Source organism: Globicephala melas, chromosome 14 (genome assembly GCF_963455315.2).
Source record: "Globicephala melas chromosome 14, mGloMel1.2, whole genome shotgun sequence".
Taxonomy (NCBI): domain Eukaryota; kingdom Metazoa; phylum Chordata; class Mammalia; order Artiodactyla; family Delphinidae; genus Globicephala; species Globicephala melas.
The window spans coordinates 20,306,212-20,324,646 of NC_083327.1; the positions used below are offsets into that span (position 1 = coordinate 20,306,212).

The 18,435-nt window shown below is 37.3% G+C and overlaps 1 protein-coding gene across 1 annotated transcript; it reads right to left on the minus strand.

Moving 5' to 3' along the window:
* Positions 1–1,800: 1,800 nt before the first annotated feature.
* Positions 1,801–17,090, minus strand: CGA (glycoprotein hormones, alpha polypeptide). The gene is made up of 4 exons (XM_030859180.2): positions 16,970–17,090; positions 3,680–3,786; positions 2,336–2,520; positions 1,801–1,920 (listed from the first exon to the last, which is right to left on the minus strand). Exons 2-4 carry the CDS (start codon positions 3,777–3,779, stop codon positions 1,843–1,845), a joined length of 363 nt encoding a protein of 120 aa, XP_030715040.1. The 5' UTR covers positions 3,780–3,786; positions 16,970–17,090; the 3' UTR covers positions 1,801–1,842.
* Positions 17,091–18,435: the final 1,345 nt, after the last annotated feature.

Genomic DNA, 18,435 nt, shown 5'->3' on the forward strand with positions numbered 1-18,435 from the left:
AATAAATGAATGAACGAGTTAAGTAATGTGTGTGCATTTCAATGTTTCTTTAAAAATACATGCACTCATTTAAATTTTTCACCCAGACACCTGGTGTGTTTACCTACCTGTTAGAAATTGGGTTTTCATTCAGAAATGGAATCTGACAAATTGGTGATGAGTGAATTTTTTTTTTTTTTGAAAGTGTTATCTGTGACCAGTGTGATTTTTTTTTTTTTAATTTCAGGCTCCCTTAGGAGTTGAAATTTTGGGTGGCTTTGATCTCTACCATAGCTAATCTAATTTAATGGGTAAGAACCATGACCTATCTCTGTTTATAAGTATAAATGCTCAATAAATGTGACTTTGAAGCATGGCACTACTCTTAAGCATTTGGACAGAGCTAAGTGAAAGTGTTTGTTCCTCCTAGCCCACAGTGAGTGCTCAGTGAATTCTTTGCTCGTCATTTGTTCATTCCCATCAGGATCTGGACATGGAATGTAAGAGGATGATATCCTTACCTTAGCCTCTGTTTGGTTACAACCTGGCTGCCAGGAACTAATAAGATGCATTTTTTTTTTTGGTCAGGCATAAGCCAGTGGATAGAATCTTCAGGCTGGGGATGATTTTGTCTTTACCAAACCCTAGAGCAGTGTTCTTCCTTTTTTTTTTTTTTTTCCTGATTGAAAACTTCTACCAGTAAAAAAGTTTTGGACCAAACATCCTCAATATCTGCATATTTATTTATTGATAAATTTTGTACATGCATGACCATACTAATGTATCTGTACTTCTATAAAACTCATCCAAATGGTCATCTAAAGGGATAATGTGAAAATGAATAGAAATAGAAGTTATATTTTCTTCCTTCACCCCAATGGATTCACCCCAGTTTCTTCTCATAACTAGCACACTGGCCGAAGGACTCACCACTTGCTCTGGAAGGCTTGGTGGGAACAAGACTCTCCAGTGTCGGGTCACTGAGTATGTAGGGGCCCACACTAGCTCACTCCCTCCCATTAATCCTATTAAAAGTAACTGGCTTATAAAAAGAAACGAAATTGAGCTATTTGTAATGAGGTGGATAGACCTAGAGTCTGTCATACAGAGTGAAGTAAGTCAGAAAGAGAAAGACAAATACCGTATGCTAACACATATATATGGAATTTAAGAAAAAAAAATGTCATGAAGAACCTAGGGGTAAGACAGGAATAAAGACACAGACCTACTAGAGCATGGACTTGAGGATATGGGGAGGGGGAAGGGTAAGCTGTGACAAAGTGAGAGAGTGGCATGGACATATATACACTACCAAACGTAAAATAGATAGCTAGTGGGAAGCAGCTGCATAGCACAGGGAGATCAGCTCGGTGCTTTGTGACCACCTAGAGGGGTGGGATAGGGAGGGTGGGAGGGAGGGAGACGCAAGAGGGAAGAGATATGGGAACATATGTATATGTATAACTGATTCACTTTGTTGTATAGCAGAAACTAACACACCATTGTAAAGCAATTATACTCCAATAAAGATGTAAAAAAAAAAAAGTAACTGGCTTGAAACTTTTCAGAAAAAATTAGAATTCAGTGGTAGAATGATGATTTAAAAGACTTTATTTCCAGCGGAACCAGCTTTTTATGGTCATGCTAAATGCTGTATTTCATTCCAAATGAAAAGAACAAGACTGCCGATTATACTGTAGGATAAAGAGAAAGGCAATAAAGCTGCAGTATATTCTTAAAGCGTGTAAAACGTGGTACGGTCAGGAAAAGGAGGGTTTTATCTTGCAAAGTCATAAACACTGAACAAATTAATGTTCCACTCCAGGAAATCAGCAGTCATCAACACGGCCCTTTGCAAACTCTTTAAGATTTGTGATAATAACAAGTACTGCAGTGGCACTCAGTGTGATTCTCCACTCTGGCATTTCCCATTACTGTAGCCTAAGGAGGAAGGGGAAAAGACGACAGATATAGATAGATAGGTGGGCAAAACTGAAAACTGTTAAATAAAATGGACTCTAGCCAGCTGAATTAAATAGATGCTTGCTATATTTGCATATTCTCCTTTTCAGCTGATATTTTCACTCTGAAAGCTTAGGTTTGCACTAAGTATTCTGTACTCTCTCCCAACCTGCCCCTCATCACCTCTACCCCTACTCTCTTCATTCAGAATAAATCCAGCCTGTGCCCACAAGGTTGCTGACTCTTTTGATTAAAGGGGACAAATGCAGCCCTTCACTCTACAAATAAAGCATGGGTCATCAGATACCTCTGGCATTAAACCCCATGGATGTGCTCTGAGGACATTTCTCTGGTTGAACTGTTAGAAAGTTTCTGGGGCCCTTTCAGTTCTCACCTTGGTAAATGCTTTGGCCACACAGCATGTGGCTTCTGAGGTGATGTTCTTTGGGACCAACATTGTCTTCTTGGACCTCGCTGGAGTGGGGTATGCTCTGGAGAAGCAGCAGCCCATGCATTGATAGATTGGGGCACCCAACTTGGAGAAGTATTTGTTTTCCTTTAGCTTGCATTCTGGGCAGCCTATCACCAGAAAAAAAGAAAGAAAGGAAAAAAAAAGGCAAAGAGTAAAATAATCCAAAAATAATTTTAAAAGAAACTATACATTTTTCCTCATTATGGGACAGCAAATATTCTTTTTATCTATTGGAAATCAAAAGAAATTAAATAAATAAATAAATACTGGGTTGACCCAAAAGTTTATCGGGTTCTTCTGTAATATGGAAAACCCGGACGAACTTTTTGGCCAACCCAATACTTTTGGGCTGTATGTTCATCTTCAGACACAATATCTATTTGTACTGACTACAGTTATTTTCATGGGAAAACGATTTTTGCAGATATGCATGGGAAATCTCAGTAGCAGTAGTTTCTCTTTCTTTAAGTATGACTTCTCAATTCCAGTGCTGATAGTATGTCTATAGGGAATGCAAAACTTGACAGATGAAAACACCATGCTCATCTGAAAGAAGGATTTTGCCCAGAGGCAAAATATTTTCCCATTTAGAATCTGCTATTGTTTTTGCCCCATAGCAACTCCAAATACTGACAAAGAAAAGCATGTGTCAGAATTAAGAAAGCATGGTGAGTGGCACAGCCTGATATGAGATCAGGCATCTGCACTTGGGAACAGGGGTTAAAATATTATCACTTGTCTAGAGAAAAACCATCACCAATAGTAGCTCACAATTTCATAGCAGATGGAATTATATCAGCTACTATATGAGATTTTTCGGAAAGTATAGCAAAACAAATTTACTGCATAAAATGGTTTTGTTTTCTCACTTGTTAACTGATTTGAAAATTCATCTACAAAGGCAATGTTAAAATCCTCCCAAATCTTCTGGGAGACATGTAAAAAACAGAAAAAAAGTCAACTAGCTAGACTGAATAAGGAGCACTTTCTGCTTGTAAAACTCAGATAAAGAATAATCAGGAATCTATTTCAGATGGAAATGTACAGGCTGCTATTTAAATGGACATGTAAGATATCATTTTCACTGTACATTTTTGGAACCTAGTTTAATTTTACGTTCACAGTCTAAAAGTGCCTAGATAGATATCCAACAGCAAAGATTTATCACATTTGAAAAGGAGGTAGAAATGTAATTAATGGAGTTATTGATGTACATCTAGAAATGTGTGCTTTCTTGTTACTGCAAACCCAAGTTTGGTCACACACCCTGCATTGTAAACTCTCCATCAGGAAAGGAATAGAGAATTTGCAGAAACACAGACAATGTGGCCAGAATGACAGCTGCATATTTTCTGTAGTAATCCATGGCTCTTCTGCAAAACAGACATGGGAAAAAAGTTACTATAAAATTGGCTTAACAGGCATAACAACAACCAGTAATTTTAATAGTAATAGTCATCAGTGTCTTGACCCCTCTGCTTACAGCTCCCAATACACTCTAAAGCCATGTATAAAATAAGCAATTTCTCTTTTGGAAAGAGGTAGAGAATTGACTCTTCCTACTTCTCACATCAACCAGTAGAATCAGGTATAATGATAACAACAAGAAGTTCTCTTTTTAAAATCTTAACATCCTGTTAAGAAGCTTTAATGTCCTTATTTATGAAACATGAAATTTCAACTACATAATATCTAAGGATATCTATATGAGTGGGTGGATGGATGGATACATAGACAGACAGATAGATAGATAGATAAGCTTATATATGATATATAAAATATACAAGCATTTGAGCCCATCCTTCCCATCTCTACATTCCCAGGTGGGAAAACAGAAAGAAAGGATAATATCTCTCCTGCTTTTTATTCACTGTCGGTAGCTGGGCTGTAAGGCTAGTTATCAGTGTGCAAAGTAAATGCTACCCCAGCAATGTGGCAGGAGTAGACAGCAGGTAGTATCAATCAAAGTTCTCCTAAATCCACTTCCTGACTTATTTACACCTGTAGATACAGCTTTACCTAAGCATTCTCAGTACATGAGATCAGGTTATGCAAGGTCAGCTGAGTGATTGACCATTTATCCAGGCATTGACCTCACCGCATTTAAGAACTGGGTTTTATCCCTACATGTTCTAGAAAAATCTCATGTAAGATAAAAGGGACAAAAAATTTTTAATAGATCTTTATTGGAGTATAATTGCTTCACAATACTGTGTTAGTTTCTGTTGTACACCAAAGTGAATCAGCCATATGCATACATATGTCTCCATATCCCCTCCCTCTTGAGCCTCCCTCCCACCTTCCCTATCCCACCCCTCTAGGTCATCGCAAAGCACCGAGCTGATCTCCCTGTGCTATGCTGTTGCTTCCCACTAGCTAACTATTTTACATTCAGTAGTGTATACATGTCAATGCTACTCTCACTTTGCCCCAGCTTCCCCCTCCCACCCCGTGTCCTCAAGTCCATTCTCTATGTCTACATCTTTATTCCTGCCCTGCAACTAGGTTCATCAGTACCATTTGTTTTTTTTTAGATTCCATATATATGCGTTAACATACGTTATTTGTTTTTCTCTTTCTGACTTCACTCTGTATGACAGACTCTAGGTCCATCCACCTCACTACAAATAACTCAATTTCATTTCTTTTTATGGCTGAGTAATATTCCATTGTATATATGTGAAAGGGACAGATTTTTATCCTTATTTTTAAACTGCTTATGTTCAAACCATGAAAGATAACAGAGACAGAGAATTAATTACCAATGAGAAGACAATTCAGAACATTTAAAGAATTAACACCAATTTTACAGAGTCACTTTCATAAAATAGAAGAGAAGGGAACAGTTCCCAACTCAGTTTATGAGGCCAGGATTACCCTGACACCAAAACCAGACAAATACAGAACAAAAAAAAGAAAACAAGAGACTGGTATATCTCATGAAATTAGATGCAAAAATCCAAAACAAAATAATAGCAAATTGAACCCCGTAATGTTTAAGAAGAATTATTCAACACAACCGACTGAAAATAATTCACAGTATTCAAGGCTGTTTCAGTATTTGAAAATCACTTAATTGTAATCCACTATATCAAAAGAATAAAGAAAAATCATATGATTATATCAATCAACACAGGAAAGCATTTGAAAGCATCCAGTACTCTTTCATGATAAAAACTCTCATCAAACAAGAACCAAAAGGGTTTTCTCAACTTGATAAAGAGCATTTACAAAAACCTACAGATAACATCACACTTAATGGTGAAAAACCAAGTGCTTTCCCCTTCAGATCAGGAACATGGCAAGGATGTCCACTCTCACACTCTTATTCAATATAGTGCTGGACATTCTGGCCAGCAAAATATGGCAAGAAAAAGAAATTAAGGCACACAAATTTAAAATGAAGAAGTAAAACTATTCCTATTTATAGATGATATGATCATCTACATTTTAAAAAAAAAGCAAAACAGGGAACCTACAAAAAATGTTCTGGAACTAATTAGTGAGCTCAGCAAGATTGCATGACAAAAACAACACATAAAAATCAACTACATTTCTATATACTAAAAACAATAATGTGGAAACAAATTAAAAACACAATACTATTTATAATCGCTCCAAAGAAAATAAAATACTTACGTATAAATCTAACAAAATATGGACAGGACTTGTACACTGAAAATTACAAAATAATGATGAAGTAAATTAAAGACCTAAATAAACAGAGAGACATATCATGTGCATGGATTGGAAGACTCAACATGGTAAAGACGTCAATTCTCTCCAAATTGATTTCTATGTTTAATGAAATACCTATCAAAATCCTAGCACAGCTTTTGTAGACACAGAGAAGTTTACAACTAGGATCTAAAATAGCTAAAACAATTTTAGAAACAAAGTGGGAGGAACCAGTCTTCCCAGTGTTGTCTTATTCTATAACTACAGTAATAAAACAGCATGATATTAGCAGAGGGATACACAGACCAATGGAACAGAATAGAGAACCAAAAAATATGCCCAGCTGGCTTTTGACAAAGATGCCAAAGCAATTTAACAGAGGATTTCGACTTTTTCAATAATGGCTGCTATAACAATTGGACATCCATAGGCAAAACAAATACAAAAACAGAACAAAACAAACATATAAACAAACACCTTCATGTAAATCTCATACCTTATATGAAAATTAATTCAAAATGGATCATCGACTTAACTGTAAAATGTGAAACTATAAAATTTTTAGGAAAAAATTGGGAAGGGTGGGCAGGGGCTAGGTGAATAGTTTTTAAGAGTTGACAATGAAATACATAAAAGGAAAAAATGATAAATTAGACCTCATCCAAATTATGGGTTAATCCTCAAAGAGGATGAAAATACAAGATACGGACTTAGAGAAAATGTTTGCAAGCCATATGTCTAACAGAGGACTAGTATCTGGGATATATAAAGAACTCTCAAAACTCAATTTAAAAAATCCAGTTGAAAAATGGGCATTGCACTGGAGAAGATATATAGATGGCAAGTAAGCACATTTAATGTATTCTACATCAACCATTAGGGACATGCAAATTAAAACCACAATGAGATATTATATACCTATCAGCTAGCTAACATAAAAATAACACCAAATGGATGCAGAGAAACAGGATAATTCAGACGTTTCTGGTGGAAATATAAAATGGTACAGCCCTCTGGAAAAGAGTTTGGAAGTTTCTTATAAAACTGAACATGTAGTTACCATATAACCCAGCAGTTGTACTTGGGCATTTATCTCAGAGAAATGAAAACTATGTTCAAATAAAACATATATAATGGGTCATAGCATCTTTATTTATAATAGCCCCAAACTGGAAATCGTCCAAATGCCCAACAGCAGAGGAATGGTTGGCTCTGCAAACAATGGTACTTCCAATACCAGATTATATACTATGTAACAAGAAATAGGAACATGTTATTGATACACATGCAACTTGGATGGATCTCAAGGGTATCCTGCTGAGTGAAGGTTGCATTCTGTGTGATTCCATTTATATAACGCTCTTGAATTGATAAAATTATAGAGATGCTACATTAGCAGTTTCAAGGAGTTAGTATGTGGGGAGGAAGTTGAGGGGAGTAAGTAAATGTGGCTATACAAAGATAGAACCGGGAGCCTGTGGTGATGGAACAGTTCTTTATCTTGATTGTGATAGTGTCACAATCTAACATGGGATGAAATTGCACAGAAACACACACATACACACAATACTAGTGAAATCCAAATAAACTCTGTGGGTTGTACCAATGTCAATTTCCTGGTTTTCTCCTTGTACTATAGTTTTGGAAGGTATTATCATTGAGGGAACTAGCTAAAGGATACTCAGGACTTCTCTGTACATTTTTTGGGCCGGCGGGGGGGGGCGCAACTTCCTCTAAATCTATAATTTATCAAAACCAAAATTTCTTTTAAAAAAATTTCAGAATGAGATTTATAATTCCATGTGATTCAAAACCTGTGGTTATTTTTCATGTAGACTGACATGGTAAGACCATGTTTTTGCTAGATGTTTGTATCAACCCATGTATCTTGTAAGAATAATTTGTCAGACAGTAGAACCAACAGTTTATAATACAGAAAACGGACTGTTTACGTGTAGGTAAGGCTAAAACATATGTACGTCATTATTTCTACCTGATTTATATACTTATACACAAGTAATTATGGGTTTTATTTATCTTCACCCATAATTAACACTGAATAAATATTGTCCTAAGTCAGTGGCTCTCAAAGTGAGATCTGGGGACCCTAAACACTTTTAGTGGGTCTGTGAGGTCAAAATTATTTTCATAATAATACTAAGATGCTGTTTGGATTTTTCACTCTCATCCCCTCATGAGTGTTCAGAGAAATTTTCTAGAGGCTACATGACATGTGATATTGCAACAGATTGAATAAAGAAGCACCTGAGAATGTAGCTGTGTTCTATTAGCCCAGTACTTTTTAAATTTTCGAAAAGAGGGAATTCCCTGGTGGTCCAGCGGTTGGGACTTGACGCTTTCACTGCCATGACCTCAGGTTCAGTCCCCGGTTGGGGGACTGAAGATCCCCACAAGCCTCAGGATGTGGCCAAAAAAAAAAAAAAAAATTGCAAAAAGGTAAAACAATGCCACTCTTCTCACTGACTTTTTTTGTTTTGGAAATTGTCATTTTTTATAAATATATTGTATTTGTGTTAACATGTGATGGGTTTTAAATTGTTGTTTTTAAAGGAATAAATATTTCTGGGAATTCCCTGGCAGTCCAGTGCTTGGTGCTTTCACTGCTGAGGGCCTGGGTTCAATCCCTGGTCAGGGAAATAAGATCTCACAAGCCATGTGGCCAAAAAAAAAAAAAACAATAAATATTTTAAAACTTTTTCCAACATAATTTCTATATCAGTAACTATTGATAAATATAAATTCATTAAAAATATTCTTTGAGCTCTTCGATAATCTTTAAGATCATAAACAGATTCTAAGAGCTGAAATTTGAGAACCACTTCTTAAGTGATATACAAAGCCACAAGGAAAATTTCAGAATTGAAACTGGTTTCCTTTTTAAATTAGTATCATTTTTGTGCTTTGATATTGCAGCTCATATATTATGAAAATTCAGCATTATGCAGTGAACAATTATATCAGAATTAATTCAGAGAGAAGCATTTATAACAAGATTGCAGAAAGTGAGAGCATGAAACGGATGCATATTTTAGGATTTGCTTTATGATAAAGTGAAGAGAAGATTGAAAAAGCAGAACCAAAGTCACCATTCCTTTAGCTTTCAATAACAGAAACGGCTTTGTCTTTATTTTAAAAAGAGATGAGATTAACCAAGCAGAAAGGGATTAACCCTCAAATTCTAGGTGTTTCCGAAAACATTTTAATAAATGTTTTCATCAGCCTAATCACCCTTAGGCCTTTCTGTTTTGGAATATGGAAGAAAAACATTAAGACCCAGGGCAGGAACAATAATTATGTTCAGCTGGGATTTATGCTATTTTGCAAAACATGCTCAATCTAAATCAGATGTACTAATCTCAGCCTCTTGGTATTCCGAGTGAGAACACTGCAGGCATCACAGACTCTATATATCCAGCCCTACAGTGCGCCTCCAACACCCACTCAACACACCCTCACCTCCTGCCACCTGCCCCATCAGAATAAAATGAGGCCAAGAAAATGTGTGTATTCTCGACTTGACCTGTAAGGCCTCTCTCCCCCTTCTCAGCCATCCACCTCAGAGTTTTTTAAGGAGCTGCCCAGCCACCAGCTTCATTGTGAAGGTTTCATCCAAGCCCAAAGAGAGAATAAATAACTCTCCACTGCATTTATCCATCACTTTGCTTATAATTCTTAGATGAAGTTCCACAGTCTGTCCTGAACTCTAGCTAGTTATATACCTGTTTGTCTTTCCATCCATGTAAAGCTTCTTAAGCGTAGAAACTGTGCCCCTCTAACCCACCCCCATCCTAGCACAAGGTCTTGCACAGAGTAGATGCAGTTGTGTTGCATCGGGACTTTAGAACAGTAACAGTATCAATCAAAAGTTGCTTATGTAGAGCTGTCATTCATACTGAGAAACAAGATAACTCTTGAATGACAACTTAGAATAAGTGTTTAATAAAATAAAATATTTTCAGATAATAAATTCATTAGAGATGACATATTCTCACTTAGCTATAGAATTTGTAGCTGGCTAATACATAAATGTCTAAGTGTTAAATATGCCACAGGTAAGAGCCATTTTATGCTAAGATATAAAAGTCATAAGAATTCAAAAGAAAACATTAATAGAAAGCATATATAAGAGCTTCAGTGTTTCACCTGGGTATCTGTTACTTTATATCAAACTAGGTATGTGGGCAAATTTATGTTATTAATATAATAAGACACTGTAAGGAAGAGATAGCATTCTTAAAAGTATTAAAGAATATTATTGCCATGATTTACTATTTTTTTTTATTTTTCATAGAAGTATAGTTGATTTACAATGTTAAACTTACTATTATTATTTAATATGTTTGCGTATTATTTATTGTGATTATATACATTAATATATAATTCATGTATTAAATGATTTATATAATAGGTAAATAGCAGTGTACCATACACACACACATATGGACATCAGTATATATCTATATATCTCTCTCTCTACATATCTTGACACACCAAGTACCATACACATACACACCAACCCCATCTATCAAACAGGGTACAAAGATAGACACTACGTTTTGATGTGGGAGTGGCAAAGTCATACTGCAGAATGAATTTAGACTGAGATTTTTTTTCTGGCCCGTTTTGAAAAGTACACCTGCCATAGCAGTGAAAACTTCGGGACAATGAACAATAAGGGGGCTTCTCTTTGCAGCTCCTCTGTTCTGTTTTTATCACAGAAAAAAAGTGTTTATAAGGTAAGGTGCCAGGACTGAGAAATCTATCATCCCAGCCTGTCAATCCTATTACTGAAAGGCTTCAAGGCAAATTAAATATACATACACACACATATATGTATGTATGTATATATGTGTACATGCATGTATGTACACAAATATACATATATGTACATATACATATATATATATATAAGATTGTTCCAAGAAGACAAGTGTTTGGTACAATGTGACATCCTGGTCTTCATTCACCTGCAAAGATGCTGCCATTGCTCCCCCACTGCCGAAGAGTAAGGTTTTCGATTTTTCTAATGGTGTTGGTAGATGGGGTGACTCACCCATACTCTCCACACCAGGAAGCCCAACTGACTCATAGCACATTTTTGAGATGACTGGCTAGGGTAGAGGCATAATTCTTTGTTAACAAAACAGATTAAATCTAACTGATTTCTAGAGAGTTAACCTAAGGTTTCACTTCATTAGCCCCATCTAGCCCAGCCCCAAACTACCAATAAGAAGAAAAGTAGGCAGCCTTCAGTGAAGGATCACTAATGAAAAGGACCCTTGAAAGCAAAGACTTTAATCCCCAGCACACTGCCTGGCATGAGATAGGTATGTAAGAATTGTTTGTTAAACAGAGGAGAGGCCTGTAAGTTTTAGCATCTTGCCTGGTCCAGCGAATAGCAATAGTTCAGCCTGGATGAGAGATACGAAGGTGGAGCATCGCAAGGATAAGTGGACGTTCAGCACCCTTCATCCTTCATCCCACCACCTCCCATGGAGCCAGTCCCCGAACAGGCTCACCTCCACGTCCCACCGAGTGACCACTGATGTCTCCTGCTGGACGAATTTAAAGAGTCTGGGGTCAGTGATCAGGAAACTCAACTTGGAGTAGCCTTGGCTACTAGTTTTCTTTCTTCATGTCCTCTAGTTGCAGCAAGTGGGTTTTTACCCTGTTCTTGTAACATATTCTGAATCCCAGGTCGAGCAGTGAATGTCTTCTGTGATCCCATACTCCAGCCCCCAAGCTCAGTAATCCAACAAGTTCTCAGTTCTTCGAAGTAGACATTCAAATATTGCTCCTAGGCACTAGAGTGACCTTGAGACCCAGTATCGCATTCACTGATCGTCGAAGGATGGCTGAGAGAGAAACGGTTAATACTCCCATGATCTGTCTCAAATCCCCTCATTCATTCTTTGATATAGATAATTAATGCTTTCTCTATTTTATGAAAAGATGAGTTTTGGATGATTTGACAGTTCAACATTGTAAAGTGCAAAATTTAAGGTCCAAATTGAACATTTGAAAGATTTAAAGACTTTGAATAAGTACCTGCTACGTGCCAGGCACTGTGCCAAGTATGGGTGACACAAATATGAATAAGTTTCCTGCTCTCTGACCCAGATACAAAGGCAAATGACTGTGAGTGAGAGCAATGAATGCTGTAGTAAAAGCATTCGTAGATGTTGAAACATTTGATAGGCTGGGGACAGGAAAATGGAGAGGTGAAAAACTAATGAGAATAAAGAACACGTATTTCATGGGGAAGAGAAGCACGACGGTAGTAAATATATGTTTTACTGTTTTAACATTTGTACAGGAGCTTTGTGTATTCAGCAGTCCTCATAACTTCCCCAGCCTAATCACAGGGGTTGCAAATAGTGTATCCCCAAAGTGTCCAGAGGAAAATAAGTGATGTCACACAGTTCAGCAGCTGTATTTGGGGTGGGATTTCTGTTTATCAATTACTTAACAGTATTTTTTGGCTTCGCAAAATTCTAAAAGGGAGCCGACTTAATTTTCCAGATGAAATGAAGAGAAAGAGGGAAAAAAGGGGGTCTTAGAGGCAAAAGACATATAAAGTACAACTTGTACAGGTATACTTTGCAAAAAAACAAACAAACAAAAAACCCCAGGGGTTTCCATAAAAACAGAACAAAAGATGACCTATAAATATTTATTTTTTAAAAAGAAAAGGAGCAGGCAGTATTTAGAAGGAAATTGAAGTGCTCATAGGATTATAAAAATTTCAATTCCTTTATGACGATTCTTGTAACAATCATATTTTGAGAAGCTTCTTAACTGACTAAATTTAAGGTTAAAATAAGATGTACACTTTCTGCTTTAATTGTTATTTTAAGGCACTTTACAATGTTAACATAATTATGTAATTAAAATCTTAGTTCTTCCATTACCCTTCTGGTTTTTCTAGCACATCAGCATTTTTTAAATTGTCTGCAAACTAAATCAACAAGAAATTTTGATAGGACAAACTCTATGTACCATAAAATATTGTTGTAAATGAGAACTTCAAATATTTGTAGTTTCAAAGTACCCAATTTTTAAAATTAACATTATTGCAGTAATAAATGCTATCAGGAGCAAAACATTAAGTAGTGTCAACTTATCACTCGGAAAAGTAAAACATCCAAAGGCCAGAAAAGTTTTATACAGAGCATTATTATAGCAATATAAGAATCATTCTTGTAACTTTAAAAATTTGTGCATTACATTTTGTTTTTTATTTGAGCTGTTTTTGTGCAATCTTTTGACACACCAAGTGTCATTTCCATTTAAAAGCACTAGATTATAGAAACATTTAATTTACCTTAAAGTCTCTCAATAATAGAATGGACAGGCTGGGTTTGTAGATTTCTCAACCCCAGCACCTCACATTATAAGCATTTTTTTCTGTGATAAAAACAAAGCAGGGAATTCCCTAGAGGTCCAGTGGTTGGGACTCCACGTTTCCACTGCAGGGCCCACGGGTTCGATCCCTGGTTGGGGAACTAAGATCCCACGTGCTGCGCGGTGCAGCCAAAAATAAAAATAAAAATAAATAATAGTTAAAAAAAAAAACAGAGCAGAACTGCAAAGAGAAGCCCCTTATTGTTTATTGCCCCTGTTTTCTCTGCTATGGCAGGTGTACTTACCAAAGATGGCCACAAAAATATTCTCAGCCTACATTCACTCTGCAGTATGACCTTGCCACTTCCATATGGAAAAGTGGTGTGTCTGTCTTTGTATCCCGTTGACCTAGGGGGGCCCTATGACTACTTACACCAATAGAATAAGGCAGTCATGAGAGTGTCCCTTACACCAGTACAACACTGGGCCAGTCGTGGGAGTAGCCCTGCACTGACCTGGCAGTTTCTGCTTCCTGTGTCTTAGAAGCCAGTTGCTGTGTAAGAAGTGCTACTAGTCTGAGACCACCACACAATAAGAAGGCTATAAGCCACGTGGACCGGCCCTGGAGAACGAGATGCCACACAGAGAAAGAGAAAGAGGCCAAGAAATAATGAGTGAAGAAGCCATTTGGATGACCAGCCCAGTCGAGCCTTCAGATGACTCCAGCCCCAGCCAATATCTGATCACAAATGCATGAGAAATCCAAGTTAAGAACGGCCCAGTTGAGCCCAATCCACCTGCAGGGCCTTGAGAGATAATTATAACTTCTTGTTTTACCCACTAAGCTTTTCAGTACTTTGATGCACAGTAATAGATAACTGGAACAACCACTGTCTCTTATAACAAAAATTTCTCCTCCAGGGTTTGAGATATGGGACGCCGGTCTTGTCTCTCCACTTTCTTCCGGTACTTTTCCTCTGTGGGGTGTGATTTATATAACACAGATTCAGTTAATCTATTAGGGAAAATCTAACGAAGTGTGAAAAAAAATTCTGAGTTAGCATTGCCCACAGTATCTGCCGTACTGAATTTGGTAATAATAACTTCTACATTAAAAAGAATACCAACCATTAATTGAGCACTTGTGTGTGCTAGGTATTCTTTTGAGCACCTTGAACACATAAATATATTCAATACTCATGACAACCCTGTGAGGTATTCTTCTCATTTTGGCAGATAAGAGAATTCCAGAGGCGAAGTAACCTATACAAAGTCACAAAATTCACCACTGGCAGACCTAAGATTTTATCTTTTTTTTTTTTTTTCGGTACGCGGGCCTCTCACTTCTGCGGGCTCTCCCATTGCTGCGGAGCACAGGCTCCGGACGTGCAGGCTCAGCGGCCATGGCTCACGGGCCCAGCCACTCCACGGCATATGGGATTCTCCCGGACCGGGGCACGAACCCGTGTCCCCTGCATCGGCAGGCGAACTCTCAACCACTGCGCCACCAGGGAAGCCGAGACCTAAGATTTTAGAATGTCTCTTTACAACTCCAAGCTCTGAACCGCATTTTACTACACTGCCTTCAAAACTTTATATTTCACAATGAACTTCTTAAATGTTTTTTTTTTCAGGTGGTATATCCCTAAATAGAATGCTGACATCTTTTTTTTTTAGAGTAATATTACGTTATACCAGCTCAAATATAACTTGCTCGTGTAATTTTTTATTTTGCATATTTATCTGACTTCACCTTCTTCAGAACAGCCTTAAGAAAGACATTTCATTCATATAAAGAGGCACTTTACACCTGACCAAGGCATGAGGACTAGTGTCTGATTGGCGGGGAGTGACTGGCGGGGGCCAAGCATTGGCTTTCATATCCATTTCCCTTGTTTGATTCTCTTTACACTTCTTTGGGGAAAGCACTACTATGTCACCTATCTCGTAGACTAGAAAACTACACTTGAGAGAGGTAAAAGGATTTGCCAAAGTCAACTGGAAAGTGGTCTGATCCTAAGATAGTACCCTTTCACCTATACTACCTTTATAGCCTAGAAACACACAGTTAATCCATTCTCTTTAGGGCGTTGATTTAAGCATGGATCATGATGTTACTGTTGTCTTTTCAAATTCAATTCATAATATTGCCCTTGATTCTGCTCCCGCTCTGGCCTAAGCGCCCTCTTCTCTCTCTCCTCCTCCTACCCCAGTGCACAGCGGATGCTAGAGCATTTCTATAATGTCATCTCTGAGTCTGATGAATCAAGAAATTACTGGATTATTTTGTGCAACATTATGATGGGGAATGCTGAAATGTTACACACCAAAACCAGAATCTGCAAGGATCATAAGTTGATAGCAAACTACTCTGGGATTCACAATCTATAAAAATGGAGGTATGGTGCTATAGGTCATGCTGTTCTCAATGGAAATATCAGCTGATTCCTGTACATTTTCTCTTTGTGAAAGCTGATTATCTTGATCTACTTTTGAACAAAATGCACATATTACGTTCTAATTTTACTATTTCTGTTTCCTAGCTCTTACTTTGAGTTTTCATGTAAATTTGAGAAATGTACAAGGAAACTGAGAAGCTGTTCTGGAATATAATAAATTGCTTTTCTAACACTTCACATGCTACCTTTTTCAGCAAGAAATGGTGAGAAATATGACTCAAAATTTCAACGACTCTGTTACTGCAAAAAAAAAAAAAAAAAAAGAAAAGAAAGAAAAGGAACCAAAACCAAAGTTAAGGAAATGAAATGAAGACACATAAACTTTTCATAAATGGTGGTTATTCTTATCATTTAAAAATAATTCAAAACTATAGCAAAGTATTACAATCAATTTGGACGACCAATATTTTGAATAATTGAGTTGATGTTAAGTAATTATTTAAAAGATATCTCCAGAAACTTAAGAATATTCCTCTGTTCTAATATAAAACATCTTCTTTTTGGATTGAGGAGAAGATTGTAGAGCTTAGGAAACAATAGTTTCCATGAAAGTGAAATGGAGCTTCAGTATTCCTGAGGACCCATGTAGCGTGAGTTCATAATTCTTCCATGTACCCAAATCTTGTATCCTCAACATTAATAAGGAGGGACAAAGGAGCACTTTTATTTTCTAGTCCTAATTTCCTAACCAGCTGCCATTCCAAGCAGCACTGACGCAAATATAACTAAAGTTAGCAAACATTTCTAGAAACTCTCTGTGGAACAAACCAATTAGACTTAGCCAAGTGATGTAGAATTGCAAGGTCCATCAGTAATAGTGAGAAATACTACCGACTCTTATTTTTGTGGCATTCTATGAAAGAAGAAAAAGGAAACAATGTTGTTCAAGACATTTCAGTGTTACAATTCAAGTCTACCCAAGAGGGTCTATTCAAAAAATATCGGAAGCTATGTTCATTCCGCTGAACAGGTGAGCTGCTTTACCATTGACCAGTTTGAAGATGTAGTTATGTGTCATTTAAAAACTGATGACAAAACAATATCAGCAACTTACATGTCTCCTCCCTCCTCTTCCTGACCCCTGGAAGCCACTCCAAAGAATGCCTTTCAAATGACATCCAATATTTCTTGAGAAAACTTTTTAGTTACTGACAGGCACTCACACATCACAGCAGGAGACAGTTGGTTTCTGGCTTCAGTTAGATAACATCTTAGCCTGTGATCACAGACCACAATTTTGCAGACTTCCTCCCAATTCAATCATGAGTGCTGAAAAGAGAATGTGTAAATGCCTGTCTTCTTACTAAGGTTTATGCACAACCAGCTCCCTTGTATTCTCAAATATTTTACTCCTTAATTAAAATCCCCCAAATTATTTCATTCATATTACCTTCCTCTGGATTTTTTGCAGGATGTGGTCAGGGCAGTTGACTGTGGATCTGAAGAGGGATTTTAGCTTCGTCTTGTGATTTCTCAGTAACTGCTCTTAATAAAGTCCTCACCTGTCTTATATACCAGCAGAGTAATAAAAACTGCATGTTCCCACCTGCATCTAAGTCCAGGGATCAACAGTAAATTCCATCCAATGATTGAATGGTACTTTGTGTAATTACCATGACATCAATTTGATCTTATCTCGTTTCAGCTCTTCGATCATTTTTTGTTTTGAGCCATTTCCAGGTGGTGTTGACTGCAAGGTCAGCCTATGAAACAAGAGTACGCTGTTATTTTCTACATAATTTTATCAAGACTTATACACAACATCCTGAAAGTTGACACTTTCCTATAAACAGGATCCTACAAGCATTACATTTAATTAGCTAAGTACCTGATGTTTACTTAAAACAGAAGAGCTGTAAATTTCAGATGCTAGATATAGAGCATTTCTAAGCTTACAACATTACTCCAGTAGAAAACAGAAAAATAAAACACACACCTATTTAGACTTTTCTAAAATTAAATGTGCATCTGGCTTTAATAAGGATGCATGGAGAAGGCATGAGGCAATGCTGAGAAGGACTGATTGGTTCTCAATATTTGTGCCTTTCCCCCCCTCGTTTCACTTTTGTAAAACTCAGTTTCTTCCTAAACAGAAATTACATATGTTATGGCTTGCCAGGTGAGGAACGCTTAGCTCCAAGATTCCCAGTACATTGTCTTCCTAAAACCCACCAAGCACTTCAGGCTATGGCTGTGGCTGCGTCTATCCTGCTTTTAGGGTTGTGATCCTAAAATAGTTCAAGACTCCATTCGTTGAAGGAAGAGGGACCCCTTCCAGGGCCCAAGAGTGAGCACTTGTCTAACACTCAAAAATGAATTGTCCCAGGAGACACACATGCTGACAAGCAAGAGACTTTCCTGGGAAGGGGCACCCAGGCAGAGAGCAGCAGGGTAAGGGAGCCCATGAGAACTGCTCTGCCATGTGGCTCGCAGACTCAGGTTTTATGGTGATGGGGTTAGTTCCAGGTTGTCTCTGGCCAATCACTCTGACTCAAGGTCCTTCCTGATGGCACACGCATG